The 23,215-nt window shown below is 43.9% G+C and overlaps 2 protein-coding genes across 2 annotated transcripts; one reads left to right on the top strand and one right to left on the bottom strand.

Annotated features, from left to right (window-relative positions):
• Positions 1-9,690: 9,690 nt before the first annotated feature.
• On the top strand, positions 9,691-19,029 carry MRPL4 (mitochondrial ribosomal protein L4). The gene is made up of 9 exons (XM_033173445.1): positions 9,691-9,780; positions 12,881-12,965; positions 13,379-13,547; positions 14,383-14,434; positions 14,799-14,916; positions 15,147-15,253; positions 16,523-16,632; positions 18,260-18,330; positions 18,769-19,029. The coding sequence occupies exons 1-9, from the start codon at positions 9,733-9,735 to the stop codon at positions 18,912-18,914; spliced, it is 906 nt and encodes a 301-aa protein (XP_033029336.1). The 5' UTR covers positions 9,691-9,732; the 3' UTR covers positions 18,915-19,029.
• A 2,919-nt stretch (positions 19,030-21,948) lies between these two features.
• On the bottom strand, positions 21,949-22,384 carry LOC117060711 (small ubiquitin-related modifier 2). Its single transcript, XM_033173172.1, has one exon. It carries the CDS (start codon positions 22,285-22,287, stop codon positions 22,000-22,002), a length of 288 nt encoding a protein of 95 aa, XP_033029063.1. The 5' UTR covers positions 22,288-22,384; the 3' UTR covers positions 21,949-21,999.
• Between the last annotated feature and the right edge of the window lie 831 nt (positions 22,385-23,215).

Raw genomic sequence — 23,215 nt, 5'->3', positions numbered from 1 at the left:
TAATCAGTTACACAAACACAAGCAAAATCTTAATCATAGTGTTTCTCCAGGTGTTGCTGGACTCCAGTTCTCTTCAGCCCCATCCCGCATGGCCGAGGGTCAGGGATAATGGGAGGTTTTAGCCCTCTCACTGATCAGAGCCAGGCCCAAACAGAGGGGGGGGGTCATATGGGCCACTTGGCTCAGGCCTCTGATTCCAAAGGGGGCCTCAGTCAGCATATTCACAATCGCTCACCATTATTTAAATGTAAATACTTAAAATAATCCTTTTCCTTATGTATTTTTAAAAAGCACTATTATTTATATACTTACTTATATATAAGACTTCGGAGATCCCCAGGGTAAAAAATAGGGGGGGGGGGCACATTATCTACCTGGCCCGGGCCTCTGCCTGGCTCTGCAAGGACCTGCAAACATGCGCTGGATTATGGAGAGGAGCTTCATGCTCCTTCGCTCCGGGGAGGCAAGCAGCCCCTTGCCGCTGCCGCTCCTGGGCGGATGGAGCTCCCTAGCTGCGCCGCCCAGGGTGCCCACCTGCAGGCAGGCAGGGAGCGGTGGACCATAGGCCGCTGCTTCGTGCTCCGAAACAAAAAACCAACCAATGAAACTCCAGAACAAAAAAACCCGGACATTTTGCGTCATTTAAAAAATCCGCCCGGATGGACATTTCAGTCCTGAAAAAGACGACGTGTCCAGGAAAGAACAGACTTATGGCAACAAGAATATCTGGGGAAGTGTGCATGCACATGAAAGCTCATACCAAGAACAAACTTAGTTGGTCTCTAAGGTGCTACTGGAAGGAATTTTTTTATTTGTTTCAACAATAATTTGTAATCTTGTTTAATACAAATCGGCAGAACTTATGTTAAAAACAAGTTTCTGTAAAAATATGCTCCTCCAGTGAATAGGAGGGGCTTTTAAATTGATCTAACATTTTAAAATGGATTTATCTGTTCAATCAATTAAATATTGCAGCCTAATAAAATAGGTTGTCTGTCATCCCTTGCAAAATGACTTCTTCCCCTCGCAGAAGTCACTGTAGGGTTACGTAAGTAGCCAGATGACTGAGGAAGAGGAAATCACATGGTCTCTGTCTGGAATTATTAACTTAGAAGTTGATGTGTCACTGAGTCAATTTCCATTTCACTGGAAAGCAGAAAATTCCTCAGTGTATTTGGTTCTTGGGTCAAATGTTTTTAATCTGACCCAAACTGCTTCTCTTCAGTTGAAATGTACAGGGTGGGGGGCAATGGGTAGGAATAAGAAGAACCCAAAATATTTGTTGTCAGAATATTGCCAGTGGCTCCCGGAAGTTACACACCAACAGGTATCTAAAATCTGGCCACCCTTGCCACCATGATATTTCATGCTCAAATCATCCACCCCGTTGTTGAACCAGCACCGGCTGTGAAAACACAAGGAAAATCGATGTCTGTATTTGAATGGAAAGAGAAGGTTCTTGCTTAAGGAGCAGCAAACAGGATCAACTTCTCACTGCATTTTGGACTCCCACATGCAAAGGATTTGGGGTTGGGGTTGGATTGACTGTGAAGCTGTCATGGGTGGGGGGCGTGTTTGCAACAGGAATTCCCAACTTATTTTGGTCCATGGGCACATTTGGATTTTAGAGGCAGTGCTACCCCCTCCAGTCACTTCTGCCCCACACCACCTGCTTAGCTTTTGTCAAGTTGCCTTTCCCTGTCCCTTCAGGAAGCTAGTGGCCAGGGATGGTGGGAATCAGATATCCAGGTGTTTCTGGACTTGTATCTCCCATCATCCTTGACTGCTGGTCATCCTGGCTGGGGTGGGTGGGAGTTGGACATCCATACCATAAACCGTCCTGTGATTGTTGGATGAAGGATGGTATAGAAATTTGATATATAGCAACAACCCCCGCCATCCTGGGTAGCTCATTTGGTTAGAGGGTTGGTGGTGCTGATAATGCCAAGGTTTCAGGTTTGATCCCCATATGGGACAGAGGCATATTCCTGCATTGCAGGGGGTTGGACTAGATGATCCTTAAGGTCCTTTCCAACTTTCCAATTCTATGATTCTATGATAATAATCATGTTTTGGCCAAATTCTACTGTGGTAGCAGGAGTTACTGGACATGACTGCATAGCAACCCAACGGCCAGGGATGGCAGGAGCTGCAGTCCACCAACATCTGGGGAGACACCGGCTTCCATTCCCTGATGTTGCTTTGGAACTAGCTGGGCCCATTTCTCCACCCCGTAACATTTCATTTCACATGTCATTTGTATACTGCATTTCTATATTAGTATACACAAAGCAGTTTACAACAACAATATACCACAAAGATCACTCAGGCTTATAACAATCTAATCTAATACAGAAAGTCATAATAAAAACATAGCTTTAAAATAAGCAGTTTATATCAAATGAAGTAATATTCAACAGTCCATTAGAATATACAGTGGTACCTCTGGTTACGTACTCAATTCTTTCCGGAGGTCCGTTCTTAACCTGAAACTGTTCTTAACCTAAAGCACCACTTTAGCTAATGAGGCCTCCCATTGCCGCTGCGTCGCCAGAGCACAATTTCTGTTCTTATCCTGAAGCAAAGTTCTTAACCTGAAGCGTTATTTCTGGGTTAGCGATGTAACCTGAAGCGTATGTAAGCCGAGGTACCACTGTACTAGTACACAATAAAATTAACTCTCAAGATTATCAGCAAATACTACTTACACATAAATTCACTAATCTACAATCAATAAAAACAAAAGCAAGTCACAATGCCTAAAATACCACAATACATACAAAACCATATCAAAGGATCAAAGTGAGAAAGAAAGTCACACAACTTTTAATTTTTTAAAAAATCTCCCTCCTCCCTCTCTTTGTTCTTAAAGTCCTTGACTGAGGGTGGGAGAGGCAAGGCTCTGCTACCCTTTTGTGCACTTCCATGCTGAAGAAGCTGGAGGGAAGCTGAGGCAGTCAATGTGAAAGGGTTCATTTCCATTGTGCATCCCATTCTCCTCTTCATCCCTGTTTCTGCTGCTTGTTCACTTGTCATGTCAATCTGACTGAAGCTTCAATATAATGCCTGGGGCAGCCACACCTTATACAGTGGTACCTCGGGTTAAGTACTTAATTCGTTCTGGAGGTCTGTTCTTAACCTAAAACTGTTCTTAACCTGAAGCACCACTTTAGCTAATGGGGCCTCCCGCGAGCATGATTTCTGTTCTTATCCTGAAGCATTATTTCTGGGTTAGCAGCAGGGGCGTACCCAGGATCAAAACTGGGGGGGGGGGGAGCCATGGTCGTTCAGGTTCAAAAACATAACCAGCTTCAAAAAACAAAAACAGCTTTAAAAAACATAACCCCCCCCCCCCAAAACAGAAAGCCCCAAATGGCTGAAAAACTCAGTTTCCCAGGATCCTCAGTCCTCGCAAAGGAACTACTCACCATGCAAGGGAACTCAGTTTGCCAAGCTCCCTTGCAACGATGAATCCCGGCAACGATAAATTCGCCCCCTGACACTGCCCAAGTCTCAGCCTGCAACCCCATTTGACCAAGCAGGGTGCAGGCTAGGATCCGGTCTCTGATAGGCACGCCAGCTCTTTGTCGGCATGAGGGAGGGGGAAACAGCCGGCGCTACACACACACACACACACACACACACACACAGAGTGGCCAACTGCCTCGGCAAGAGCGGAAGAGCTCAATTGTTATTGAGATTTTGGGAGGGGGAGAAAGACCAGTCTTGAGCTTTTTTTCCTTTTAGGCTGCCTATAACCATTTAATATTTTTTTTGGCAGCTCCCCCTGCCCCCCCCTGGGTACACCCAAGGTTAGGGGAGTGTGTAACCTGAAGTAGATAACTCATTTACACATGAAAAGCACTATGCAAGAGGTGAAATTCATACAGGCACCTTTCCTTTTCTAATTAGCTCTTGCCAATCATGTGGAAGCTGAAAAGTGCCTTCTAGGAAACTTTTTGCTTGAACATAAAAATATGTTAGACTGCCCTCTGCTGGTTCCTTTAAGAGGGATCACTAAACTTGCACATGAAAAACTTGGGTGCAATCTAGGATTTGGAGTTTTGAAATCTGGGGAAATTAGGCAGTGGCGAAGTTGGTAATGCTGAGACAGTTGTTTAACTCAGAAGAAGAGTTAATCCCTTTATCAAGTTGGAAACAAAGATAAAACCTACCAAGAGCAGCAAGCTAGAAAAACATACTAGACTGTGTACATATTATCATTGGCTCTGGCTCCAGTGTGCTCCCACTGCTAGTGCTTGGAGCTGAGAATGCAAGACATTAGCCACAATCCATAGGTATCCTTTAGCTTCTTGAGAAACATTGTTTCCCTCAAACATTCCCACTTGACTGTGGCTAAGCTGATGTGTGACATTTCAGACAGTCATTTCACATGCACAGGTGACAGATTCATGATGGGGTTGCAGGTGCAGGGAGACAATCCAGGTAACACACATCAGCTGAAGACATCTCCACCTCATCTCTGGTGTGTACAGCAACATATAAACATGACTTCAGATGCAGCCACTGCAAGCAACTTCACTGTGTTTCAAGCTGCTAATGTGTACCTAGGCTTCATTGCCTGACTGGTGCCTGCAGCTCTTTGCGCATCAGAATCACCTTGTGCACACCATACATTTAAAGCACAGTACTTCCCCCAAAGAATCCCTGGAGCTGTAGTTTGTAAAGGGTGCTGGGAACTGTAGCTTTGTGAAGGAGAAATGACAGTTCCGAGGATTCTTTGGGGAAAACACTGTGTTTTGAATGTATGATGTGTACACAACTCTAGAATACCATCTAATTGCTTCAGACTACCTTCATTCTAAGGGACGCGGGTGGTGCTGTGGTCTAAACCACAGAGCCTAGGGCTTGCCGATCGGAAGGTCAGCGGTTCGAATCCCTGTGATGGGGTGAGCTCCCGTTGTTTGGTCTCAGCTCCTGCCAACCTAGCAGTTTGAAAGCGGTTTGAAAGCACGTCAAAGTGCAAGTAGCTTCCGGCGGGAAGGTAAACGCCGTTTCCGTGTGCTGCTCTGGTTTCACCAGAAGCGGCTTAGTCATGCTGGCCACATGACCCGGAAAAACTGTCTGCGGACAAACGTCGGCTCCCTTGGCCTGTAAAGCGAGATGAGCGCCGCAACCCCAGAGTTGTTTGTGACTGGACTTAACTGTCAGGGGTCCTTTACCTTTACCTTTTATACCTTCATTCTACACAGAGTACATCCACTGAAATGAATGTACCATCTCTGAGTATGATAAACAATGGACACCAAACCGAAGGTTTTGCTCCTGTAAGGTGAGGGAGAAATGGAATAGGAAGTGTCCAGTACATAACAGGCTATGCTGATCTCTAAAGAACAAAATTCCTTAGATACATTTGGCTGCATTTAATGCAGCAAAAATTATTTTGGGGATATAGAATGATAGAAATGGGACCCCAAGTGTCATCTAGTCCAACCCCCTGCAATGCAGGAAGGTCAACTAATGCATCCATAACACATGGCCATCAAACTTCTAAACTTTAAAACTTCTAATGAAGAAGAGTTCACAGCCACCTGAGCGAGTCCGTTCCACTGTCAAAGAGCTCTTACTATCACAAAAACTCTTCCCAATGTTTAGTCAGAATCTTCTTTCTTATAACTTGAAGTCATTGGTTCTAAACCATCCAACAAGTCTCCAATGAAAATGGGGACGTCCCATTCCATGATGATAATTTTACTATTTATACCACACACATCTTACTGGGTTGCCCCAGGGCAGTTTACAACATATATAAAAACATAATAAAACATTTAAAAAAACTTCCCTATACAGGATTGCCTTCAGACAGCTCGGGGGTCGGATAACTCCATACACTCCAATATTTCTCCAATTAAAATAGGAACGTCCTAAGGAAAAGTGGGCCATTACGGGATCCAATCAGAAACTGGGACAGCTTCTCTAAATCAGGGACGCCCCTGGAAAATAGGGACACTTGAAGGGTCTGTGGTTCAGGTCCTAGCTTCCGAAGCAGGAAAAAACCAGCTTGCTGCATCTTCCATGAGACAGCCCTGCAGGTATTTGAAGATGGCAATCATATCTTCTCTCACTCTCCTCTTCTCCGGGCTAAACATACCTAGCTCCTTCAAGCGCTCCTCATAAGGCTTGGTTTCCAGACCCTTGATCATCTTGGTCACCCTCCTTTGCACACATTCCAGCTTGTCAATAGCCTTCTTAAATTGTGGTCTGAGCAAGATGTGGTCTGACCATGGCAGAATAGAGCGGGACTCGTACTTCCCTTGATCATGGCACCCAGCTTCTTGCCTCAAGTAGAAGGAACACTGCCAGAAGTAGGTACCACCGCCAGAAGTACCACCGCTTGCAATACCTCCTCCAAACATGCTGCCAACAGGATACGCAAAAACATGGCAAGTAAGTAGGCTACATACCCACTTAGGGTGGTCACTAACGTAGCGACAACAACCAAAACATAGGCCTACTTTGAATTTTGCCGACAACTTATTATTAACACGGCTTGTGATGCCTGGGTGTGCACAAATAAAAGACCTATGACAGTTTACAATATCCTGTCTATTTTGGCTAGAGCTGCTCCACTGGCATTAACACCAGTCAATATTATGGCGGGTTTTAAAGTTTTGGGAATTTTCCCACTGAATCTTGAAATATTTACAGACTCTGATTTTATGCTATCTTACTTTACTGACAGGCCAGCTCCTGCCGTAGGCCTACCAAATCTTGAAAGCACCAACAATCCTGAACAGACTTCAAACTTGCCAGAAAAATTGGCTGTTTATAGCCTTAATTCAAAACCATCGAAAGCATCAACTCCTTCTACACCAATGCAGGCTAGCACTTCCAAAGAAGCTGTTCCTTTGAGTTCCACTCAAACTTTCCCTATTGCTTATCAAGAAGGCGTTCCTTCTACATCCAAACAAACTTGTCCTACACCAGAAGAAGTTAGGCCTTTTGAGAAGGCGGCACCTTCATCTTCAAATTTAAAAGGCATTAAAAAAATCAAATCCTAAAAAAGGTTCAAAAAGCTTACATTCAAGTGATGAAGTTGAAGATTGTTTATGCATTTATTGCTTTGAACCTTATGCCAAATCTAAGGCAAAAGAAAAGTGGGTGCGGTGCACAAAATGCAAGAAATGGGCGCATGAAGACTGCACCAAAGGGGATGTTACATTTTTTGTTTGCGTTCACTGTGATTCAATGATGACTTTTGTTTAAAAAGAATCTGTCTTTGTAAAATTGTTAAGTGACAGTTTTTGGAAAGATTAAGTGGCATTTGTTTTCTATATCCAATCACTTTCTCTATTACTCTATTATTATCTTACCTACTATTATGCCTTTTTAGTTTACAATAAAAAATACATATTAAGTAACAAGCAAGATTTATTACCTGTGTTTTACCATTTAAAGTATAGTTGGAAAATTTGCCCCTGTACATTTTAGTAGGCTGGAAAACTTGCCCCGCATACAGGGCACATTTTCCAAATTAACATGATCAGACTTAACCATTTGCTGTCAAAATTATATTTACTTTTTTTTGGGGGGGAATGTGCTAGTTTGTAGATAAAGGTATAGGAAATACAATGATATCCTGTTTACCTCAAAATAGATAAAAATACAAAATACAAAAAATACATTATAAAAAGTTGTTAATGCTCTGTTAATGGCCGTGTCCTTTATTATGTTTTGCAGGAGGAGACACGCTGGAGGCAAGGCTGGTGTGAAACAATATGGCATGTCCAGGCATTCCTGGCAGTCATTGTTGCGTGAACTTTTGGGACATTATCTTGGGGCATCAGCCTTGGTTTGTGGCTGGGTGTCAGAGTGTTTGAATGGCTCTCTTAATAAAGTCTATTTGTCCTGGTTGTGTGGTAGTCAACCTTTTTATACCTACCGCCCACTAATGCATCTTGGATGGTAAAATTTCCTTACCACCCACCAGTGCTCTATGGATGGAGTATTCAGCTTGTGCTGTAGAACCCCCTACCGCCCACCTAGAATCCTGAAACGCCCACTATGGGTGGTAGGGACCAGGTTGACAACCCCTGGTGTAGACTCAATAGATGGCAGTGTGGGGCTGCCTATAACGGACATGTCATAATGGCAACAATTTTTACATTTATACACATAAGCTCTCACTTCGGCTACATTCACTTTGTTGTTACATTATTTCATAGGGTATTTCTTAGGCATCCCTTTAGAGACATTAATAGAATACAGTATATTACATTTTACATGATTATTATTATGAAGAGAGACCGAGGTTGTACATTATTCTGTTAGTCCTTGGGCACACACTTTATTAACAGTAGGTTTCCAGGAATGTGAAGGGGGGAATCCCCCCCCCAGTTCTGTTTACATCAGTCAAGGGAGCCATGTACTCAAAAAGGTTGAAAACCTGTGGCATAAGGGATAAAACTAAACCCTGAAGACCCCAGGTACCAGTGCAAACAGTGCCACTCACCTCTAACTAAGACAGCTGCTCCAGAAGGATACCATGGTCGATGGTATCAAAAGCTAAGAGGTTGAGAATTAACAAGGACACATCTCCATTGTCTCTCTCCTGACAGAGGTAATCATACAGTGTGACCAAAGCAGATTTTGTACCAAAGCTGATTGAAATGTATCTAGAAAAACAGCTTTCTGCAAGAAAGTGTGAATCTTTCCCTTTTGAAGGGAGTAAGTTTCCAAAGTGTGTTAGTCAGTTTGTGTACTGTGAGAAAATTTCATCTAGCGGGTTTTTCGTTTCGTGAGGCATTCATCTTGCGAGGTACCACTGTAGTACAACCGTAGAGTAGAAGGAAAGTATTTAGGGCTTTATAAAGGCTTCCAAGTCCGTGTGTGTATGTGTGTGTGTTGGGCTTCCCAGGGAAGGGGGCCGGCAGGCTGGGGCGTGGAGTGTCCGACGCAGCCTCAGCACCTGGGCAGGAACAGGTGCCCAGCACCCGCTTGCTCTTTCTTACAGGCTAAGCACAATTCCTTATCGTTTACCATCGTCGTCGTAATCATCTCTACTATTGTGGTTTTATTCCGCCCTTCATCCAAAGGAGGGGCGGCCCCAATAGTGCTCCCCCGCTTGCTTTTTAGCCTCACGACAATCCTAAGAGGTAGGCCAAGGTGAGACAACGGTGACCTGCGCAAGGCAGCCCGGAAAGCTCTGCAGGTGAAGGGGGGGGCATCCTTATCTCTCGACCACCCCCCGCCCCTTCCCCGGTCTCTCTTCCTTCAAAATATAAAATCAAAAAATCAAACATTCCTTCCGGTAGCACCTTAGAGACCAACTAAGTCTGTTCCTGGTAGGAGCTTTCGTGTGCCTGCACACTTCTTCAGTTTCGGTCCCTCCCCCTCCGGTTAGAAACAAACAAGAACACGAGCGGCGTCATCAGCCGCACGTTGCACAGAAACGAGTCTAACATTTTTTGGATCTATAGTCTCTTATGATTCCGGTCCTTAGAAAACGGAAATGCGCGGAGAGGTCCCTCTAGTCTTGTCCCCCGACTCTTTCTACGCTGAAAAGCCATCTAAGCACCGGAAGCGGAAGTAGGGAAAGCCGTTTCCTAGAGCGGAAGGGTCAGTCGCGTGGCGTCTCTTATGAAAATTCCTGTGCGCCCACATGAAGCAAAGCCCCTTTCGCGACTGACGTCATCGGCCAGGGACGAAAGTTTTTTGTTAAAGTGCGCGTGCTCTGTGTTTGCCGCCGGGCGAGGCGCGGGAGCCGCTGTGATGTTCCGGCTTTGCGCGCAGCTGCTGAGTCGGGGAGTCGCTTCGCGGGTGAGGCGACGGTGCGCGCGTGAGGGAACGGGCGGCAAGAGAGCGGCCCAGGCCGCTATGGGGCTATTCCTCCGCCGCCCGGTGGTTCTTGGGAAGCGGGGGCCTCCCCTCCCCTAACCTCCTCCGAAAAGCGCCCTCGGCCACACGCCCAGGGGTCCGTACTGTAATTTTTTAAAAAATGAAATGAGGATTGTACTTGGCGAACCTGTTCAGGCTGGACTTCAGCTGGCGCTACTATCAATATTTGGTGAAATAAACGAGCAGGGCCCCCAGCTTGAGTAAAATATTGTGGGGGAGGTTGGCATGGGCGCAGGCCGGATTTTTTGGGGGGTGGGGGAGAACCTCAGTTAAGTATTTTTCCCCATGGGCCCTGGTAAGCCTCACTCCACATAATCACAAGACGCTGTGCTTGCACACCATTTGAATGGCAGTGTCCATTAACTGGGGGGGGGGGCTATGGAAACGAGGAAATAAAATTGAAGACGCTATTAATTTTTTTATTCATGGCAGCACGTACTGCCATGGTTCAGAAGTGGAAGAACAGCATTGGAGAGGCCTGGTAGGGTTAAGCCAGAAGCCTTGGGTGTTTTGGAGAGATCTTATTGAATATATGGACAGGGCAAAGCTGCTACACTCCTTGACAGCCTCCACAGACATATGTAATATGTGAAGACAGTATTATTTTTGTAGTTATATCAATATTTTTAAGCATCCCCATTTCCTTCTTTTCAGCTCATTTCCTATGTTTGTATTTGTTCTGTGAAGTATAAGATACACTAGCCACTTATATTATTTATGTCTATTGTCCATCAAAATGTGATTCCCCATCCCCCATTATGTTTGCTTTATTGGTTTCTAAACTATGTGCAAAATTCACAATGAGTATTTGAAAAAACATATTTGTGTTGATCACCACATATCACAGCAGCAAGTTCATTATTTTTGTGTGAAAAGGGACTTTCTTTGCCTTGTCTTGAATATTACTTTTTATATTCACAGTCAGTTCTCAATACAGTGGACGCTTGGGTTGCAAACATGATCTATGTGGGAGGTACGTTCGCAACCCACGGCGTTCGCAACCCACAGCACCGCGTCTGCGCACACGTGGGTTGCGATTTGGCACTTCTGTGCATGCGCAAAGCGTGATTTAGCGCTTCTGTGCATGTGCAAAGTGCGATTTAGCGCTTCTGCGCATGCGTGAGTGTCGAAACCCGGAAGTAACGCATTCCGGTACTTCCGGGTTCAGCACAGTGCGCAACGCGAAATTGTGCAACCTGAAGTGGCCGTAACTCGAGGTATGACTGTTCGTGTGAATATAGCCACAGAGGGAACAAGAACAAGGTGAAGCCCTACACAGATGTACTTGCAGCTGTGTAAAGAAGTGCATGGTGTTATCTTTTCTGAGTCTTCTCTTGGTTGCACATCCACCTGCTATGCAAACCCAATCCACTTCAGTCCTGAGATACCCAAAGCAACTTTGATGGATGTCTGTGGGGACTACTCATCAAAACCATTTTTGGAGAACTGACTTATGAGGCAGAGGGAGCTTTCATGACAGGGAGTGCTACCTTTTTGCAGTGTGCCACTAAAAGGAGTTTAGGGCAAAGTCATAACATTTTGACAGTATGGTGAGCACATGTATCGAAAAGCATCAACGTGTTGTAACTCATTTTTATATACAGCATCACAAGTGAACATAAGCAATGGAAAAGCAAAGAAAAGGGGGAAAATAAGCAAAAGTGTCAGGCCTCTGCCTCAGTGAGCATATATGTACATTTCAGTAGTGTGGGGAAATTGGGGGTGTTAAAGAGGAAGGATGATGGTAAGGATAATGGGATTAATATGATAAAAAAGTTATGCATTCATTAGTTACAGCCTCATCCCTATGCATCAGTTTACAGTGGTACCCTGGGTTACGTACTTAATCCGTTCCGGGTTACAGTACGTAACCCGAACAATCCGTTCTGCGCATGCGCAGACCGAAAAAACCCCCCAACCCCGGAAAAAAAAACGCGAAAAACGCTCTGCACACGCGCAAATCGCGCGCGCATCAGGTTGTGCTTCCAGGTTAGCAGACTTCGTACCCGAAAAGTACACAACCCGAAGTGTATGTAACCCGAGGTACAACTAGTGGAATTACACTATGGTAAACATCTGCAATTTGGGGCTAAGTTGAGAGAGGTGGCACCAGGTTGGCATTCTGTCTGATGATCCAAGCATAAGCCATATCCATGATAAATGAGCTATAAGGAATAATAATAAGGAATAAGGAATAATTTATTGGCCAAGTACATTTTCCAGCATACTTGGAATTTTGCTTCAGCTACATTGCAATGTAAACATAGCTTATACAGGTAGGTAGCCATGTTGGTCTGCCATAGTCAAAACAAAATAAATAAATAAATAATTCCTTCCAGTGGCACCTTGGAGACCAAGAACAAACTTAGTTGGTCTCTAAGGTGCTACTGGAAGGAATATTTTTTATTTTGTTTTATACCTTATCCAAACACTGTTCCACTAACAATACAATGACTCAGCAAAGAATCCCCACCATAACTGACCTCCCCTTCCACTACACAACTACGAATTTAACAATTTAATGGCACAAGGGGAAAAACTGTTCCTGTGCCTGGCCAGTTTTGTGTATAAAGTCCTGTAGCGACGTCCAGATGGAAGTAAATCAAACAGATGATGACCGGGATGCAAAGGATCTGCAACATTTCCCTCTGCTCTCTTCCTAACTCGGGTAGCATAGAGTGTCTCTATTGAAGGCAATTACCCTTTCTGCAATTTTTACTGCTCGTTGGAGCCTTTTCTTGTCTATCTTGGAGGCTGTGCTGTACCAAGCAGTAAAGAATTACCGAGAACAGTTTCAATGCTGCCTGTAAAATTGGATCAACACTTCCTGGGGCAATTTATATTTCCTTAGTTGACGCAGGAAATACAACCTCTGGAGGACCTTTTTAATAATACTGTAAATGTTGCCTGACCAATTTAAAATTTGGGAAATTATAGAGCCCAAGAACATAAAGGACTCTACTACTTGATTGAGTTGTCGGTACCTTCAGATATCTTACTCCATTTTTATTTCTTCCCCTAGCCTTTGTGTACATTGTCAAACCAGACAGGATTTCTAGGCAACCCTGGTGTTTCAGCTAGTGTGACAGATGCAGCTTCATTAAAAGGTAAGGCCTTTTCACGACTAGAACAGACTTGTTGCCTCTAGATGTTGTAGGGCACCTAGATTCTATCAGTCCTAGATTGCATGGCCAGTTGTCAGGGGCACTGAGAATTGTTGGCAGAACATTAGAACTTCCTCACAGTGAGCTTATGGGGAACACAGGCTTTTAAATAGTCACCTGGCATTTCCTCCAGGCATACAATTAAGAAAGCATTTATAAATTGGATAAGATGTTAACTTTCTTCTTTGCAGTAATGAGTCCCAAATAAATAAAACAGGAATGTGTGCATATGGCCTTGTAAAAATGTATATGGAGTGATGCTTTTGTGAATTTCCTTACAAGTTTCAAAGAAATTATTTCAAGCAAGATTGCCCCAAATCACACCTGCACATATTTTCCCCCATGCTTCCTTTTAGAAAAGTATCCTGACACAGTCTCTAGTGAGCCCATCCTGCGGAAATGCAGCATTGACATCCCCAAACACCTTGCACCTGTTCAGGCCTGGGTAGAGTCCCTAAAGCATTATGACGCCAGGCACGTGGGCTTGACAGATTTGCATCCTGATGTGTTTGCAGTAATGCCCCGGTAAGAATTGATTACCAATTACTAGATATTTGCAGAGATGGGCTGGAAGTGACCATCACTCGTCAAAAAGTGGGCGTGGGGATTTCTCATAAAGCATTTCATGCATCAAGGAGTGATGGTGAAGGTTGGGGGCAGGTTGGAAATTTGTAACAGAAAAGGGATAGGGAGTATTGGTTACGATACATAAAAGGCTGACATGCAGATCTTAAGTTTCAGGAATCATTCAGTTGAGCACCTGGCAATCATATAGACCAGGCTGGGCCTGTCCTTATGTTCCAAGGGATAAGATGCCTTGAATGGTTCCTGAAATTTGGCTGTGTGATTTCGGGAGTCTGGGCTTTTCTGTTCGTTTTTACAAGCAACTCCCAATTTGTGTGGGGGTTGCTTTCCGGGTCATTGCATGCAATTGAAACACCCCTCTCTGCCCCTGCTCCACCCTGCTCCTGTTCTGCCCTTTTAGTGACGCCTTTTATGATATTTCTGGGTCATTTCTGGGTTCGCCACTGTGCACATGTGCGTGATTGCGTGCATATCAGTTGTGCCTAAAATGTGAGTTGCCTGTATTAGCTAAGCTTGTTAGGGAGCATTTAACACCAAAACAGAAGTTGAAATCTTACCTCCTCATGACTTTCCTAGGCCAGGTTTCAATTGGTATCCTCCATCTCTTCTCCCTTGGATAAAATGGAGGCTTCAATTACTGTGGCAAAAGGGACTGGTGTAAATATTTTGTGTTTAAATTCTGAACCATTTTAACCATTTAGTGTGGTGTGTTCCCATTTCCCAGATCTTTTGCTAACTCTTGCTTCTTGTTGCTGTTTGTGTGTTTTCCCCTCAGCATTGATATTCTACACACAGTGGCCATCTGGCAGAAGAACTTCAAGAGAATTGTAAGTATAGAAATTGGAAGATCAGGAGCTGGTGGGCAATATGGGGAAGAACATGGTTCAGTGGGAGTTTTGCAGGGATAAATTTGGGGCAGACAATTTGCCGGCAAGAAAGGGGGCAAAATAATAGGCAGTGGTAGAGGGAGGGCCACTCTTTGCTAATGAAGTTAAAAGTCCAAAGTCAATTTGTTTATCTTGGGAAGACTCCACATTTTGCCACATCCATGAATTCCACTATGAAAGCAATTCTTTAATCTTACAAGGTTGTTGTAAGAATTACTGAGGTAAATTGTGCCCAGACTTTGAACATTCTGATTGTGTTTGGCCAGAGCAGCATACACCAGTCTCACCTGCCTTAATTTTCCAGAGTTATGCCAAGACAAAGACTCGCGCGGAGATGCATGGTGGCGGCAGAAAACCCTGGGCACAGAAGGGCAGCGGACGGGCCCGGCATGGCAGTATCCGGTCACCTTTGTGGCATGGTGGTGCGTGATGATCTCTCTCTCCATCTCATACCACTGTGGGATATGTCATCTCTGTAAGCCTTGGAGACACTAGTAGCTGTTCCCTTTTGTGGCTGGGATGCAGATACCCAAAACACTGCTCTGTCAGCAGAGCCCAAACACTGTCCCTTCAGAAGGTTGCTAGTGTGCAGCCAAGATGATGTGTTTATTCCCACTAATGCCCCATAGACTTCTCTGGCTCTTGCTTTTAGGTGGTGTTGCCTGTGGCCCTCGTGGTCCCACCAGCTACTACTACATGATCCCCATGAAAATGCGTGTCCTGGGACTCAAGGTGGCATTGACAACCAAACTGGCACAGGTATCACACAGCCACAGTTCTTTGTGAATATAAAGAGTTATTACCAGTGTAATACGCTGGTGACTGGTCAAAGGGTTGGCTCATGGTTAGTTTTTTAAGGCCTGGAACTGGACTCTGTAGTTATGTTTTTTTATCTCTGTCTAGCAGTAGTCATATTACTTAGTTGTTATATAGTACTTACAGGGTTTCCAAACATCATTATAGGATATCCTACAGCAGTCCTGTAACATAGGGAATCTGAAGACCCCATTACGTCTGTCCACCTGCTGAAGTGAGGGTGCAGGTTGCTTGCAGTCCTTTGCCAATGCAATTGGGGTCACAGTAACCAAAAATTTTGCACAAAATAATAGCAATCATAAAGAGGAACAGTTTTGTTGGGTTGCAAGGATTTCTAACTAGGGAACAAATCAGGTTTGTAAAAGGGCTTCATTAACCTGTGGGGTACTATTGATCCCTGATAGTAGTGAGGCTAAGGAAAGTGAATGATTTGTTACTTTAGAAACAGAAATACTGTGCTTCCCCACCCGCCTCTGTGCGCCTTTCTCCTAACATAACAAGCAGGTTCTGGCTAGACACTAAGAAGATCAATATAATTTATGTGGCATTTCTGAGGTCATTTTAAGCCTTACCACCTTAATTGCATTGGTTCCCACCTCCCCCCTTATTTTTTTCATTCATTCCAATGCGTGAGTTGGCTGCTGTTATTGTTGCTGCTTTGTAGTTGCTGCTGTTGTTTTATACGGGGTGGTCAATGTGCATGTAGCCTTACTGACTAGCATAAGTAGAAATGGCAGATCCCCGCAAGTGAGGTTTCATGTAATTGGGCTTTGTTCTAGTTCAGAATGAATAATTTGAAGGGTTAAGCCAAAGGATTTGGGGAAGGCTTTACTTCTGCTGTCCTTTCCTCGAGTCAGACCACTGGTCCTTCAAGTTGCTTTTTGTCTATTCAAAGTGGCAGTAGCTCTGTACAACATCCGACAGTGTTTTTTCCAGCTCTGACATCCTTTTAACGGGGTGGGAAAGGGGGTGTGTGAACCTGCAACCTTCTGCATGCAAGGCATGTGCTCTGCCACTCAGCTACAAACACTTGTTTGGGATTTTCAGGAAAGGCTTTTGTGACACCTCACAGGTGCCCTGGAAGAGAGCTGCAGACATCATGGGAGAAGTACCTTAGCAGGCAGTAGTAGCTTATTGTTAGCAGAAGTAGCTTATTGTTGCCTAATAGAGAGTTCATTTCCTTCGGCTCTTTTCTTCTTTCTCTGCCTGCAGGATAATCTGCGTGTTGTAGACTCTCTAGATATGCCAACTTCTGACCCACAGTATCTGATGGACCTGGCTCGCTACAGACACTGGGGAGAATCAGTGCTGATTGTTGATGTGTGAGTTTTGCTTCTTCAGGTTCTGTTTGGGGGTGTGGCTGAGGATACAGTCTGTCATTGGGGTCAGAGCTTTAGAGACACTCATGTCTGGTTTTGGAGGATGTTGGTTTGACCAGAGGTTGCTGCTGTCTTGAGCCATGGGAACACTTTCAGAAATGGCCCAAGTGTTTGTGACAACTTTTCTCCAGGCCATTGGTTTTCAAACTGAGGAACCCTAGAGTTCAGCAGAACCTTATTCAGCGGTCCGGAATAAAAAGTTCAGTAGTGTCCCAGCAAGTTGCTTTGAAGTACCCACCACTACTGATCTCTTGAATTGTGCAGTCACATTCAGTGTTTGGTTCACACAGGGTGAAAGTAAGATCCATCAGGCCTGGCCCATGGGAACCTGCTTTGTTCTCTAGAGTATGCCTTGGTATGCTCCATGGTGCATTCCGTGAGGTTGAGATGGAGAAGGTCTCTTCAGAGATCACTGACTGCATCGTAAAACACAAAATGTCCAGCCAAGGTGGAAGGTGTTTTTTTTGGTCATGTAAACAAGAAAAATAGCATTAGCTTCAGTCATGTGGCTGGGGGTATTCGTAGTGGAGCTTTATGGATTTAGGTAGCTTTTATGTGTCAGAATGTGTCTCTACATAAAATGGCTCAAGTTTCAACTATGTCCCTTGTGATTTCATCCAAGTTTGAAATGCCCTTCGTCATAAATGTCGCACGCTTGTTTAGGTATGCAAGAACGTGTCTCTTGTAAAGGTTGGAAATTAGGCACTTTGGTTGTTGTTGTTTAGTCGTTTAGTTGTTTCTGACACTTTGTGACCCCATGGACCAGAGCATGCCAGGCACTCCTGTCTTCCACTCCCTCCCACAGTTTGGTCAGACTCATGTTAGGCACTTTGTTATTTGGGCACAATTACCTTAAGCTGCTGTGTTAACAGTGGAGGGCCCTGAAACTTGAAGCCCTCGTTGAAGTGCATTTGTTTGGCTTGTTTTTCATTGTGCCTCTGGGATAGATACAGAGTGTTCTTTTGACTAAAATTCATGCAAACAACTTTCATATTGACACAGCAGAGAGACTTGCAATGCTTTAAGCAGCCTTTCCCAAGCTGGTGCCCTCCAGATGATGTTGGACTCCCAACTCCCACCAGCCCCAGGCAGCATAAGCATAGTCAGGGATGATGGGAACTGGAGTCTTAATATCCAGAGCGCAGCAGTTTGGCAAAGGTTGCCCTACAGACTGACTGAAAGACTTAACAGAGTTATTGTCTGCAAAGTGCGCTTTAGCCTGCAACAGCTATAAGACATTGATTTCTTAAGGCACTGTAGCAATATTTTCTATTTTGCGGCAAGAGAATTGCATGGCAAACATTTTGGAACAGTTGTAATCTTGGTGAGGCTTCCAAACCGAGAGCGACTCTTCTTAAATAAGCTCAATCCCCTTTTGAGCAATGAGCCTCTAGTGCAGACTCCAGCAGGGACAGGAGGCAGGGACAGAAGGAGGCAGATGAGGACGACCACCCCTGTAATTGCATACCACCCAGCCAAAATGTAAAGGGGAATGACTAGTATTTTGTACCCGACAAATCCTGGACCTGAACCTGCAAAACATATATCATTTTCCATTTCTGACTTCCAGCAATGACTTATCTGAGAACATCAAAGCTGCAACGAGAGGCCTTAAAACCATCACAGTACTGCCAGCCGTAGGTGAGTGGGGTTCAGGAGACTGGGCAGGGCCTTCTGCAGAATGACTCACTACATGCTTAGTCTGAGTACTTTCAGCCAAGTATGCTTGTAGTGCAAGGATATAGGAAGCTGCCTTCTACTCAGACTGGGGGTCCATCTAGCTCAGTATCTCCAGGTTTTTAGAAAGGGGTGGTGGTTGTTGGCTTGTTTCTATTTTTATTCTGAGAACCGCCCTGAGACCTCCGGGTCTAGAGCGGTATATAAATTCAGTAAATAAAAACAAAACACTCCAGGCTGTCCACCTGCAGATGCTGGGGATGGAACCTCGGATCTTCTGGATGGAAGGCAGATACTATGACATTTCTCCTCACTGGCCCCACCCTTCCTGCGACCCTTCAGCTGTTTGGGGCCAGGTCTCATTACAGATACAGCCTGACCCCTGTGTCTTTTTTCTCACAGGTCTCAATGTGTACAGTATGCTGAAGTATGAGACCCTTGTGCTAACCCTGGATACAATTGCCTTCCTGGAAAAGAAGCTGCTGTGGCATGACTTGCGATACAGGCTGCTATACCCTTTGCAGTTGCCCTATAGCGACTTCCCATAACCTTTATGGCAAATGTGGACTGAACAGCTGTGAGCTAGACACCTCTCACTCCTTGCATCCTTGGAAGAGTTTTTCCCCACCTAACATGAACATTAAAGCTAACTTGTCTTCCCAAGTTGCAGCCTGCCTTTATCTTTAGACACAGTTGTTTTAAAAATTTTGAAAAGTTGATTTATGGTGCTTACTGTTGAATTTGCACAAGTGAGGAAACAAAAAATGCTTTTGTGCTATACATTTCTATGGTGAATTGTGTGTGTGTGTGTGTGTGTGTGTGTGTGTGTGTAAAAAACTGCTGGATCAGACCAAGGGCTCTCCTAGTCCAGCACTTTTTCCATATTAATAATTATTATTATTCCAACATATATAAAAACATAATAAAACATTAAACTTTTAAAACTTCTTGATAAGTCAAACCTTGTTTGTCAAACGTAATCCATTCCGGAAGCCCGTTAGGCTTCTGAAATGTTTGACAACACAGGCGCGGCTTCTGATTGGTCGCAGGAGCTTCCTGCACTTAAGTGGAAGCCGCGTCAGACATTTGGCTAACGAAAAAAGTTCAAAAACTGGAACACTTCTAGGTTTTTGGCGTTTGGGAGCTGAAATGTTCCAAAACGGAGGCGTTTGGGAACCGAGGTTTGACTGTACAGGGCTGCCTTCGGATGTCTCATCTCATTGACATCTGATGGGAGGGTGTTCCACAGGGTGGGCGTCACTACCAAGAAGGCCCTCTGCCTGGTTCCCTGTAAGCTCACTTATTGCAGGGAGGGAACTGCTAGAAGGCCCTTGGAGCTGGACCTCAGTGTCCGGGCTGAATAATAGGGGTTGAGACGCTCCAGGTATACTGGGCCGAGGCCATTTAGGGCTTTAATGGTCATTACCAACACTTTGAATTCTGCTTGGAAACATGCTGGGAGACACTGTAGGTCATACAAGATCATCGGTCTACCTGCTGCTTTCTGGATTAGTTTGTAGCCAGAGTGACTCCGCAAGCTGCATGGGAGTTGAGGCTCTGCTTAGCCAGGCTTGCTCACTGCGGTGCTGCCACAGCAAGCATTCTGGCTGGTGCTCACACCACCTCTGCCTCGCGGCTGCCTTAAACACCCTGCTCCAGCCGCTGGCTTTGCCCAACCCCCAGTCAGCTGGCCCAGTGGCGGAGCTTCATTCTCCGGCACTGGGGGTGGGGAGCAGGCGGGGGTGGCGCTGGCATGCATCCCAGGGGCGTGGTGCGCCGCCCAAAGGGGCGGGGCACGTATACTGGGGTGTGGTGCACCGCCCAAAGTGGCGTGGTGTGTGTTCTAGGGGCATGGCATGCCGCCCATGGGGGCGTGCTGCACAGCACGAGTGGGGGGGGGGCAGCCGCAATGGAACCCCCTGGGACCGCGTCAATGGGAGCGATGCGCTCCTATCGCCCCCACCTTCCTCTGTCCCTGAGCTGGCTGGCCTGGAAAGGCACGAGGCCCCTGCCTCTGCCCCCTGCAAGCCATAGCCATGGGGCAGAGAGGCAAAGATGAGGCGCGTGGGCTCTGCACAGGCTGTTGCTGCAGAGGCACCCAGTCAGTCCCTCCCGTCTGTCCCCATGGAAAGATAATAATAATAATAATAATAATAATAATAATAATAATAATAATAATAATAATAATAATAATAATAATAATTTTTTATTTATACCCCGCTCTTCCCTGCCAAACCGGGCTCAGGGCGGCTAACACCAATAAAATCACAACAAAAACAAAAAACAATTCATTAAAAATACAGATTAAAATACAATTTAAAATTTAATTTAGACTGCAGCCTCATTTTTTTAAGTAGCCCACCAATCACATCAAAAGAATGAAACATCAGGGAGAAACTGAAACCAACCCAAAGGCCAGGTGGAACAGCTCCATCTTGCAGGCCCTGCAGAAAGATGCCAAATCCCGCAGGGCCCTGGTCTCTTGTGATAGACCGTTCAACCAAGTCGGGACCAAGTTTTAAATTTATTTTCTTTACCAGCTCTATATAAACTCAAATAAACAATTACAAAGTGTTTTCTTATGTCCTTTGGATCCTCTATTATTTTCTCTTCCACTTCCAATTTGGATCTAACATTAATTTCTCATTTTTTCTTTAACTGCCATGCCCATAATTTCACCAGTTTATTTGCAAATTCAAAGTTCTTTTGTCTTAATCTTTTTCTCTTCCATTCTATTTCTTGGTTCACTAGCATAGAAAATTGTGTTTGTAATCTTTTATTTCATCTTTTGTTTTTATTTTATTTCATCTTTATTAGGATTCTTTATCAATTCTTTTTCTTTTTTAATTAATTCATCCATAATTTCCTTTTTCTTTGCTTCTCTCATCTTCTTTTGATAAGCACTTTGCTGGATAAAGAAGCCTTGCTAGCGTCCCAAAGCATATGTATCCCTGTCCCTTGGTTTAAATTTAATTCAAAATATTCCTTCAATATTTTTTCAGCTTTCTCCAAAGTTGTATGATTGCCCTATAGTCCTTCATTTAACCTCCATCTTCTTGTCAAATTTTGCTTTCCTTTTTTTATTTTTAAACAAGAAGTTTATTTAAACAACAAGACGCTTTACTTGAAGGGAAAACTATCCAAGATCAAATTTTTGTTTAGAGTAATTTACCCCTACTTAAAGACAGCTTGCTCTACATGTAACAGCTACATACAAAAAAGTTATAAAATCGTCCTTGGTTGTACAACGATAAAAGAAAAACATTGAAATTATCCAATCAAATAAGGTATGCAAGGTTTTTGTTTTTCAACAATGAGAGCAAAATAACTTACTGGAATATAAAGATAAAAGTTAGAGGAGCATGCCATGGAGGAATGGGGCATTTTCACAGACGCAGTTTGTTTTTACCACCCCATCTCCATATGATGTTGATCAAAACATACCATTGGCCATTTAGTTAAAAAAAATGCATGTCTGTGGACATGCACCAGTTACGTTATGTACAATAGAAGGAATAGGAAAAGAAATCAAAGAGAGAAAGCTATACTGCAGTAGTCAAGATGTGGCTGAACCAAGTCTCGTTTTTCTAATTGTGAATGTGTTGTCTGTGGGAAAGGGAGTTTGGTTCTCTTTTAGTAGACTCCTCCTGTCTGCTGCTGGAACACATCAATTGTATCTTCATCCTCCATTTCCAACTGTGCAGGTGTATCTGTTTCATTGATTGGCTGCCCATCAAACCGGAATCTGATTTGCCTCATTGACAAACCCTGTCGTTCACAATAGGCTTTCATTAGTTTGCTAAGTGGTGTATGCCTTTTAATCTTAAACTGCACCACAGATCCATCTTGCCCTGCAACCTTCAGATTAATGTGGTCATTATTTTCAGTCTTCACACCTTCCTTGGGCTTCTCGTCAGCCATGGCGAGTTCAGCGGGGGCCGGTCTGCTGCGAGCACCTCACGCAAGCAAGTGGGGGGACGGAAGGATGAAAAAAGGCGACCGCGACGGCCAAGACAAAAAGACTCAAATTTTGCTTTCCTTTTAATTCTAAATAAACTGGGTTGTGATCTGAAAATGTCCTTGGTTGTATTTCTGTCCATTTTGATCTTAACACTAGATCTTCTGAGATCCAAGTATAGTTGATTCTTCCAGCAGTTTGATGAGGATCTAAAAAATGGGTATACTCTCTGTCATATACATGTTTGAATCTCCATATATCATTCAATTTTAAATTTTTGACCATATTAAAGAAAGTTGTAGGTAGTCGCCCTTCTTTATTGTCTCATTTACTCAATGTTCTATGCATATCCAGGTAGACCACCCCATTAAAATCACCCATTAAAATAATTTTTGGTCCATCAGTTCAAACATTTGTCCTCTAGCTCCTTATAAAATTCCGAATTTTTAAATTTGGTGCATATATTCCAATAATTGTTATTTCTTCGCCTTGCAACGCTACCTGCACAGCACAGCAATCATTCTTACCTTTTCATCTTTAAATAATTGTTTTGGTTGAAGTTTCTCTTTTATGGACATTATTACACCTCTCTTTTTTATAATGTCTGAGGAGATGAAGTCCAGTGCTAATCTTTTATTTGCCAAGACTCTTTTGTGTCTTCTTGCAACATGTGTCTCCTGTAAACAAATTATATCTATTTTTGTTTTTTGTAAAATATGTTCTATTTCATTTCATTTCTTTTTATTATTTAAACCATTCACATTCCAAGACAAAATCCTCAAATCCATAATTCCCAATTTATTAATTTTTCTAAAAAGTTTTTAAGAGTCTGTCGTTTTATTTTTATCTTGATCTATCTTTCCACCAGCTGCACCTTTTCCTTCAATATCT

The sequence above is a fragment of the Lacerta agilis genome, chromosome 16, assembly GCF_009819535.1.
Source record: "Lacerta agilis isolate rLacAgi1 chromosome 16, rLacAgi1.pri, whole genome shotgun sequence".
NCBI classification, from domain to species: Eukaryota; Metazoa; Chordata; class Lepidosauria; order Squamata; family Lacertidae; genus Lacerta; species Lacerta agilis.
This window is presented reverse-complemented; position numbering and strand designations above follow the sequence as displayed.

What these genes read in the sequence shown, in the direction of transcription:
- MRPL4 (XM_033173445.1), top strand. Translation starts at nt 9,733, where the DNA reads ATGTTCCGGCTTTGCGCGCAGCTGCTGAGTCGGGGAGTCGCTTCGCGG. An exon ending in AGATGCAGCTTCATTAAAAG is followed by an intron (nt 12,966 to 13,378) that starts GTAAGGCCTTTT and finishes GCTTCCTTTTAG; the next exon opens with AAAAGTATCCTGACACAGTC. An exon ending in AGAAGAACTTCAAGAGAATT is followed by an intron (nt 14,435 to 14,798) that starts GTAAGTATAGAA and finishes TTAATTTTCCAG; the next exon opens with AGTTATGCCAAGACAAAGAC.
- LOC117060711 (XM_033173172.1), bottom strand. Translation starts at nt 22,287, where the DNA reads ATGGCTGACGAGAAGCCCAAGGAAGGTGTGAAGACTGAAAATAATGAC.